Below are 10,402 nucleotides of genomic sequence, written 5' to 3'. Positions count from 1 at the left end.
AATTAGATTGACATTCTGAATTAATATAGACAACATAACTTTTTTTGCTGATTAAAAAAAAAATTGCCAAAAAAATGGATTTCATCCCAAACACTGATCAACAAAGAAACATCTGTCACACATTCTTTCTTCACACTTGGTTTTATAATGGCATTGCAGTTTCACTGACCTTTAACTTGTGGTAACCGTTATTCTAAACTTTTAACATAAAATCTATAGACATCAATCTAATTAAAATATAGATATCTATAGTATAAACATGATAAAGTATATATTTTATTTAATTATATTTTAATTATATTGTATAGACATTAGGCGACATAAGACATAAAGATTTATTTAGAGTCGGTATATGAGCAATATAATTACAAACATCAGCTCTAACTACGAGCTAAAATTCAAACATTTTCCTATTATGAAACCTTAGATATTTCGATTTAAACCCAGGCTGATTTAATGAATTACTGAAAATACCCATAACCATAGGGTAACGAGTAAGTTTGCCCATAACATAAAAAAAATTGGAGATGTTTTTTTTATACTTAGCAATATCAAATCGTCGGTTAATTTTTTTAGCTGGAAAATCTTTTGCTTGAGTCTTTAGTTTTCTTGTTGTTTCTTGCGTACTATATATTATTTGTCTGTTTGTCTTTTTCATTTATATATATCGATGGCCATGTCAGTTCATTTTCGATAAATGAGTTTGACTGTTCCTCTGGTTTCTTTCGCCCCTCTTAAATAATGGCCGAGGTTCGATGTTTCCTTAGAATTAAATGCTTTTTATGAAAAAAACACCACAGAATGTGCCCGAGGACACGAATGACCCGCTTAAGCTTTGTAATTCCCCAAGTTTGAAAGGAGCAAAAACTCTAGAACGGTAAATTATATATATATATATATGACTTACTTGGGACTATAATACCAACTACTGAGTATCTGGGACTGTTATACTAACAGTTATTATAATAGTCCCAGGACTTACTGCCACAATTCATACTCTGTCTGCGTGTTGCGGATTTTAGCATCGAGTACAAGAATATAAGTTTCTTAAAATTTCGACGAGACAAACTTATGTTAGAGTGAGAAATCCCCAAAAATTGCAATTACCAAGTTAAAAGGGCATAACACTTGAACAGCAAATGACATATAGCCCAAATCTAAACTCTATAATACTATATTATTTGATGCCCAAATTCGAAATCTCTTTGAAGTATTTGGTTCTAAGGATTGTGTACGAGTTTCATAACATATTGATTAATAAGTAAGTTAGAGTGCGGAAACGAAAATGGGACGGACCGAATTCGTGCAAGGAACAGACAGATGGAGCGGCGACCGGCCGGCCAAGGATAACACTTATAGCCCCGTAGAATACGGCGGGGGCTTACACACGTCGAATTAAAACTGATATTTCTTATATATATTTATTGATATCAAGTTTGAAGAAACCCATTGCAGGACTTTCGTCTTCATGTCCAAGCCTATTATCTAGCTAATGGAGACAGATTTGTTATTGAAAAATCAGTTTTACAGAATGGAAAATTTTCATAGTCTCAAATAAATCTAATTAAAAAAAGGAAAGAAAACAACTAAACAGTTGAAGGAAGCATGTTAAGAATGTTCATGTTCATCTATATCTTTCTTTTTTTTTGCGTTTATTGTGATTACATCAACAATGTCAAGCCGGTCGCAGCGACCACCGAATAAAAATCTAAATAAAAAGTTGCAATTTCGTGTATTATCTAGACATGTTTGGACGAAGCTAAATGATTATCCAATCTAATAAATTATAGAACTCGAATTTTGTTACACTGACCCAAATTTTATATTTTAAATTTACTGAAGGCTTGTCTTAATTTTATCTAAGAGAAAAATAGATTTCAATATTGTCTCTAGAATCAAAACTGTAACAATTTAATGGCCAAATTAATGATGTAGATGAATATAATATAGAAAAGCAAATAATAAAAAAAGTTGGCAATAATCTAAATTATACCGTATATTCTTGGTGGTGAAAATACCCGTGTGTTACGAATAATTGTAATATTTTTTGAACTTTGCATATTGAAACTTTCATTTTACCATGTTACAGGAGATCTGTTGAGCTAATGACAAGGAAATGGGAAACATCGATCATTTTTCTATCTTCCACAAAGACACAATAAGTGTTTTATTTTTGAACAATTTTTTTTCACTTAATACGAGGAAGTATTTCTCTAAAGTTTGAGCGTTTTTTTACATGTTTTATTAATGTATTTCCTGTTACCTTATTTACAAATGTGTATTAAGTTTGTGAATTCTTCAGAACGATATTCACATCAGTATATGAAAGATAAACAGAGGAAAGTTGTTCAAGAACCAACAGTACGTATTTTCAATTGTTAGCTTGGTAATAGAAAAGAAATATAATGCTTCCTTTAAAATAATTTTTTGTAATAAAATTCGTTTTATGATACTATTAAAATATTTTCAACCGTTCTCTGTGATATCTACGATATTTTAGATCAGACAGCATACTATGATCGGTATTTGATATGATGAATATTCATTGACCAGGTATTTTAACGCGCAATTGGACGTTTATAATTAGCAACCAACAATCAAATTATTTGTGATGGTTATCTATTTAGCATAAATCGATTTTGGATGAGAAAGTAAGTCAACTTCATCAACAAATTACCCTAATAATTTGGCATTCTTTCGGGAAATGGTGTAATAATTCAGGCTTTTGGTACTCGTTACGAACATTTGATCAGTCTTCAAAATCAGTTGATCATTATGGCAGATTTGTTTAATATGTAAAATGATTATTTTGTTCGTGACCAGGTACTTGATTTAAGCTTTTAAAGACCATTTTTCGAATAATGCTTATTCAAAGTGCAATTAAAACATATTTCTCCTAGGTTTTCGTGCTTTCTAATCAGATATGCATTATTTTGAATATACATTGATTTTATTTCTCTGGAAGTAAGTGTGCAAAAATGCTTCATCTTAAATTTTCAAATACAATTCAACTAGTCCTTAGTGCATACAAAATTTTATTGAATCGCAAATACCAACCATTTATGTATAGGCCATTTATTCATGGCACTCCCATTTAGTATTTACTTTAAACGAGTTTTGTCCAATTATTTAGAAGCCCATGTACATGCGTAATAATTATTGTTGTGCGCATTGCAATTGGTACACAATGTATCTAATAAATTACACGATTGTTTTAGAGTGATTTTCCGAGTTCGATGTAAAAGTTAGCTATTTTTGACATTATTGAAACATCGTAACATATTTTTAGATTTCAATTTCTACAGATATATATATATATGACCATGTCTGCTTTCAGATTTTTCCGTTTTAGTTTTGAGAACATGTGAGCATGAGGCAAATTCATTTGATGTGTTTGTTTGGATCGGTTATGCAGACAGTGAATACACGTATCAACACAACAGAAAACGTATGTTTCGTGCCGCATTGTACGTGTAACAAGAAACAGCAAAGTGCGACCTGCACAGGACTTGACTATATACCACACGTCCCAAGATTTGCTGAAAAAATTGAATTGACCCATAACAATTTCAGTGATGTCAATTTTTCTAGATGGTTTGTATCGAATGTTACCAACAATAATATCCAAGAATTCAAATTGATCGGAAATTCTATAAAATATGTTAAAAATGACGTATTTGTGGATTTCATTTATCTAAAGTCACTGGCAATTTCAGATGAAAAACAGTTGAATGTAACTAGTCTGAGTGATGCATTGGTTTTCGTAAATACAACACATCTCAAGCAAATTCATTTGTATAGCAACTACTGGAAAGATATTCCCTTTAACATTTTTAAGACAATCAGCCTACGGAAAGTGACATCCATATCACTTGAAGAAAATCATCTGTCGTTATTCACGTTCCCCGACTGGTATACTGAATTGAAAAACTTAAAAACAATTAACCTGTCAAAAAATAATATCATTGGTTTAATCCTGTATGATAATGTGAAATTATCGGTTGAAAACATTGATCTTACTAGGAATGATATTGTACACATTCCAAGTTTTTGTGATAAAATGAACAAAAGCAAAGTTCCGAAGCTTCGACGTCTGATTTTGAACGGCAATGCTATACCTTATTTATATCCAAAATGTTTCAGCTGTATGCCATCATTGCAGTCCATAAGTCTTGATGCTAATCGATTAACGGTTTTAAGGAATAATACTTTTTCAGAACTACCACAATTAAAAAAAGTTTTCTTTCAATTTAATTATCAGCTAAAAACAATAGAACCTACCGCTTTCAACAGCACGTCATTAATCAGTTTACATTTTGGATACAACAATTTCCGATTTGACAAGACAAAAAACAATAATTCTAGGTTCAATGCAGAACAAATATTTAAACATACGCCGTCATTACAATGTTTAGATTTAACGAATAACTATCTTCCGTCTGACAAAACTACACTAGGTCTGATGTTTGCCCATTCGGAAGAGATGAAAAATTTGGTTCTACAAACGGTCGGTTTGAGAAAACTTCATCCTAACTTTTTTAGAAATTTGACATCCTTAGAGAAAATAATTCTTCAAGGAAATTTTATAAATTCTTGGGCGCCAGAGACTTTTGCTAATATGCATAGCATAAAGTATATTAACTTAAAAAATAATTTGATACATGCACTGAACAAATCATCTTTACCTGAAAATATTTTGCACCAACTTGAAAAATTATACCTGGCAAAGAATCCATTTACTTGTACATGTGACCTCATGTGGTTCCGAAACTGGATTCGAACAACAAAAGTAGACTTGTCCTCAGATTTTCCACAAGCGTACACGTGTAATTTTCCTGCTGAAATGCGAGGTCGATTAGTTATTAAATACAATCCAACCCCAGAGAGTTGCAAACAATCTGATCCGTTTATAGTAATCGCAATTATTTTGTCTTCATTTGCATTTTTGGTGATAATTGTAATTTTATTAGCTTACAAGGGTCATACCTATATAAGGAACTACTGCTATATTATGAGATTGCATCGTCTTCGAAAACAGGGATATTTACGTCTAAACAATAGTGATGATTTTGAATTTCATGCGTTTGTGGTGTACTGTGATGCTGATAGGGAATGGGTTCATAGTGAGTTCATCAAACGATTGGAACATGAACAAATTAAGTTATGTGTTCATCACCGTGAGTTTGAACCGGGAGTCCCAATTACAGAAAATATAGACAAGTATATGAACAAATCGTGGAAAGTTGTGATCATAATGAGTAATGATTTTGCTAGAAGCGATTGGTGCCAATGGGAATGTGATTATGTTCAAGAAAGAAGACGTCGACAAGGAAAAGATGCATGTGTTCTAATTATGCTGAAGGCTATTGATGCGTATCACATGACCAGTGGTATAAGGTCCTTGTTACATACAACACCGTATCTACGCTACAAGAAAGGCATAGGGGAAGCTTTGTTTTGGCAAGCAGTGCTGAATACTCTTAGAAGACCACTAAGTGTGCCACCTATGGCCATCTAATATGTTTATGGGAAATGTTACAACTTTTCGTCTTCTGTTGTTAATTGCCAATTCCGTGAATAACACGTTCTTTCATTCCCTAAACATTAACATTTACATTCGTTAACATATTAGTCTTGTTGACATTATTTATAATATACCGTTTTTATTTAGTAATGAATCTGGTATTTTGTGACCTAAATACTAATTCACTGATTTTTTACAGTTTAAATAAAATTACATGTTTTATCTATATTTTACCTTTAAAATTGGGAAATTGTTTTATTTTTATATTGAACAAAATTCTGTCAACCAGTACTAGTACTGTTCATAAAATTTCTGTGTTTAATAAACTCCAAAGGTTATTTTAAGTATAACTTAACCTCCGACAGGCAGTGTATCACTAAAAGACTTTATAGTGGAGCGACCAAGCCAACAATTTTTTAACTTTAATGGACCACCCTACCTGCAGGCTAAATTATGACTTTTTGAAAAAGAGAAATGTTTATTCTATAACTTTTGCCTGGTCGTAAAATTGAAATATGGTGCAATTTTGTTTTCAAATAAGGTCATAGGTAAGTGATTGAGTTTTTCATTATTGTCAATTTATTTCACAAGAGGTTATAAAAATTCTCCAAAAATATCGAAATTGATACTAAACAAGAAATTCATAATGAAATAAACTGTGACATTTCATTTTCAACTTAATTTGAAAATAATGAAACCACCAAATGCACATTTTAAAGGGTATTCAGACTAGCAAAAAAATAGAATCTCAATTCATTTATTTTTTTACATCGCATGTACTTCTAAAGATATATTTCTGAATTTTACGGCATTTATAAAAAGAAACGAAGTCATTTTGGTTTTTGCTTTGATGTATATTTATTGCCAGTCACAAATATTTCACAAGGCAATTCAATCAAATGAGTTTAATGATGGACTAAAGTTTCGGCGTATATTCTAGCTCTATTAACTTTTTAGGTTTTATGCGCCTTTGCCTTACAAAAGCTCCCATGGACCTTTTAGAAAGAGTGGTGGTATGGGATATTTTAACAAACAAAGGGCATGACAACTTTCTAAAACCTGACAGCAGTCATCGTTTTCAACGTCGTCTTCTTCCAATATTTCTCGGTGAGTTAAATAATTTCTGCAACCATCATACCCTATATATTGGTATACGCAGATTTCTGTTGGTTGCATACACAGTTGTTATTGTAAGCTGTTTTCCCTTGTCCGTATACGTACAAACAAGGTCTTGAAGGAAATCTACTGACATTGGCCCCTCAAAGAAAACCGAGAGCAAACCGTTTTAACCCTCTTACCAACCCGTCTTTGGAAAGTATGATCACTGGTTTAGCAATATGAGAGTTTATCCAAACTTGCGTTTGAAGCATGGTACGTGGGATGTGCTGTAGAAACGTGTTTTCACATGGGGGAATTTTCATAAGACTGGCATCCTTTGTGGCGGCAAACTTCGCCCATAGCTTCTTAATATCATCATGAAGATATCTGAACTTTCCCTTCAGATCATCCAATGAGGCGATAAATGCACTTCCAATATTAACGGCGATTCCTAACCTCTCGTTTAAAAACTCGGAATTGGCATAACTTTTTGGAATTTTGGTCCTCAATGCTCTTCAACTTTATACTTGTTTGGCTTTCTAACTTTTTTGATCTGAGCGTCACTGATCAGTTTTATGTAGACGAAACGCGCGCCTGGCGTATCAAGTTATTAGCTTGGTACCTTTGATAAATATTACCATAACTTGGAAGATTGAAAGAAAAGAAAATTTCCTCTCCAAGGAGATAAATTTATCATATTTTCACATGGTACCATCATCATGGAACAGAGCTGAAGGTATGGATATGCCTCACGAACATTATCAAGAACTTAAGCACGACGAACTATTTTTACTGGTGTTATATGTGCCTTAATAAAGTAACCTGATTTACACTTGAGTTTTGAGGTCTTGGTCGTATCATCGAAATTATTGAGAGGAGACCTCGACATAGGGACTGTAGAAGACATCGGTTTTAGACGCATTAGAGCATCCTTCCACAAAAGATTTAACCCTCTGGTTGACACTTTCAAGAGTTTTGAGAAGAGAATCATGAACATTTATTGAGGCTTTCATTTCTGTAGAAATGCTAGTATTTATCAATGGCTTAGGATGATCGGCACCATTAAATAGATTGGTCATATTTGAATGCATATACCCCATCAAATCAGATACATTCTTCTTGTCTCGTGTTATTTCTGTTGGCTTGTTTTCTTCGTGTTCAATTTCTGCATCTGTGGCTCATCCCGATCTTGATCTCATTTCAGAACTAAAGTGCGCAAGGATGTGTTTTGAAAGCATCAATCGAAGGACAGCGGGTTTTTCCTTGTGAGTTCTATATGATGCCTTTACAACCTTTAGAATCTTTAGTAATAGTTTTATCTGTAGCTATATCACTCCAGATACTAATTAAGGCTCCATGTTTATGTCTGATTGAAAACTCACCTGAAATAAAGACAGATTTTACAGATTCAACATATCCAATATGTATAGGCTGGTGTCCACCTAGCATAGTTCGTCCGATTGGTAATGAAAAAGCATCGCAACATTGCAGCTACCATTTTCAAATGTAAAAGCCACTACCCATTCCGTTCAGCCCTAATGTTCTGTAACAATATCTCAACTGCACGAAGAAACATATTCCAAAATGCGAAGGTTGGAGATAGTTTACAAGAGTGTATTCTGAATTCTTCAAACAATGGCAACATATGTTTTTTAAAAGGCAACATATGTTTTTTAAAATTAGAAAAAAAACCTGTGCAATACCTTTAGCGCTTTGGGTGTTTCAGCAAATGAACTGTGAAATACATTTGGCTCAATATTAATTGACGATTTTCGTCTTAACACCAATTGAAGAATTATTTTAAATCAAACAAAAGAGCCATGAGAGCTAGCCTCATATACCAAAGTTCAGCCTCAAAAACGTCTGAAATAGATCATTTTACATTCGGTCAACAACATACAATTAATTGTCAGATGTTTTCACAGCATATTGTTGACCAGCACTTTTTGACATATCTAAACATTGTTTCATAGTTGTAAATACTATTGCCATGTCGAGGCTTGGCATCTATAACCGGAGCATAGGCTACAGACGATATTTCAGATTTAGCCTTTTGTAAGAACCGGTCCAAAATGGAACAATGTGTTCAGTGCTTTCTGCAGAAAATAGAATGTAATCTAAGTTTTGTCTCAAAAGAAGTCGCAGAAAAACAAAAGACAGGACAGATATATCTCGGTTTTCGATGAAACAAGACACAATCTTCCCACAAATATTAGAATAACGAGGAGGTCCATAACGTTCTGTTGGCTTGTCGAAAGGTAAACATGCGATAAGATTGGTATTCGAATCATTCAACGTCAAAGATATTTCTAGTCCTATTTAAACCTTTATAGAACTCATGTGATCTTTTGATGATTCGTTTTGATACTGAAATACAATTCTAGCCATGGAGTGAAATGTATTTTTACCAACGATTGTTTTAGCATTTAAGTCAATATTTTCTGCTCTCTCCTGTATAATACGGCCACCTTTCTAAATACAGCAATACCATTAGGTACATAGGACATGTCTTGGATTCTGTCTATTTCCAAATTTGCTAAACTAGTCCGATATTTTCGTACTTCAGAATAGGATGCACAAAAAACATGAGAATTTGGGTTTTCAATAAAATATTTAGAGCCAAACTCATGGTGTAGCTATAATGCCAAAGCAAGATGAAATGGGGTTAATAGGTTTATGTTTAAAGCAAGTATGCATTCTGTTATTGCCAGGACTTTTCGCAGTTTGTCGATAGGAAGTATAGAAACATTCCTACAATCTTTCAATGAGCATCAGAATAACGAGGAGGTCCATATCATATTTATTGAACTATAATGCAAAGTTAAAAATCCTCATTAAAGTTAATTTATAAGAAATACTGACTTGGAATGGCTTCGAAACTTTACAATAGGAAGTATAAAACATTTTAATTCGGAAAAGCATCAATGTATTCTAAATTTACAAATTTTGTAACAACTTCTTTAAAATAATACAGAATGTGCTTTCGCTAAACTGAATGAAAATGAAAAAAAAAATTGAAAAAAAATAAGGAATTCTAGTTTTACATTATGAATAAACAATTAAACTCTGTATAAAATGCATTATAATATGTCAAAACACAAAAAAAAAGTAACAAAATTCAACGACTGGGCAAAACAGATAGCTTAAGGTATTGGCCTTGCCAAAAAAAATCGTTTTTACCAGGCAGGTATGCCGGTCCATTAAAGTCGTAAAATAAGTACCTTTTTCTTGATCTGTCACACAACGATTAAGCCTTGGTTGAAAATTTGCATATATAAATGAGATGCGTTCATAATTTAGGATACACTAGAACATGATTTGTATGAACTTAAACTTTGATTAAAAGATTTAGAAAGCTGTCAAAATAACACATAATACCAGAAAAGTACGTTCTTCGAGCATATTTTCCGAAGCTATGAGCATTCTTTGGTACGATAAATATAATTTTTAAATTTTGTACTTTTACTTTGTGATTTGTTTCCTGTTATACCGATATCACAAGGCAAGGGTTATAATTTTGCACGGCAAATCGATCGACTCGTATTTCCTATACCAAAGGCTCAACAGAGGTTTTAGAATCAAAACGGTGACAATTGAATGGTCGAACCAATTTCGTAGATGTATGTATTGAAAATCAAACAACTGAAAAAGTTTTGCAAAATTTGAAGAGGCCATATATAATAAAGCGTTTGTAGTGGGAAAACCCTAGTGATTCGAATAATTTTCAGAATGTGTGCATTTACAGAAAATCTGTTAAGCGGAGGAACGGATGAGCAGATC

General features: G+C 32.8%; 1 protein-coding gene across 1 annotated transcript; it reads left to right on the top strand.

Annotated features, from left to right (window-relative positions):
* The first annotated feature begins 2,263 nt into the window (after positions 1–2,263).
* Positions 2,264–10,128, top strand: LOC139485157 (toll-like receptor 13). Its single transcript, XM_071269377.1, has 3 exons — positions 2,264–2,361; positions 3,338–5,915; positions 9,875–10,128. Exon 2 carries the CDS (start codon positions 3,371–3,373, stop codon positions 5,516–5,518), a length of 2,148 nt encoding a protein of 715 aa, XP_071125478.1. The 5' UTR covers positions 2,264–2,361; positions 3,338–3,370; the 3' UTR covers positions 5,519–5,915; positions 9,875–10,128.
* Positions 10,129–10,402: the final 274 nt, after the last annotated feature.

This window comes from Mytilus edulis, chromosome 8 (assembly GCF_963676685.1).
Source record: "Mytilus edulis chromosome 8, xbMytEdul2.2, whole genome shotgun sequence".
NCBI classification, from domain to species: domain Eukaryota; kingdom Metazoa; phylum Mollusca; class Bivalvia; order Mytilida; family Mytilidae; genus Mytilus; species Mytilus edulis.
This window is presented reverse-complemented; position numbering and strand designations above follow the sequence as displayed.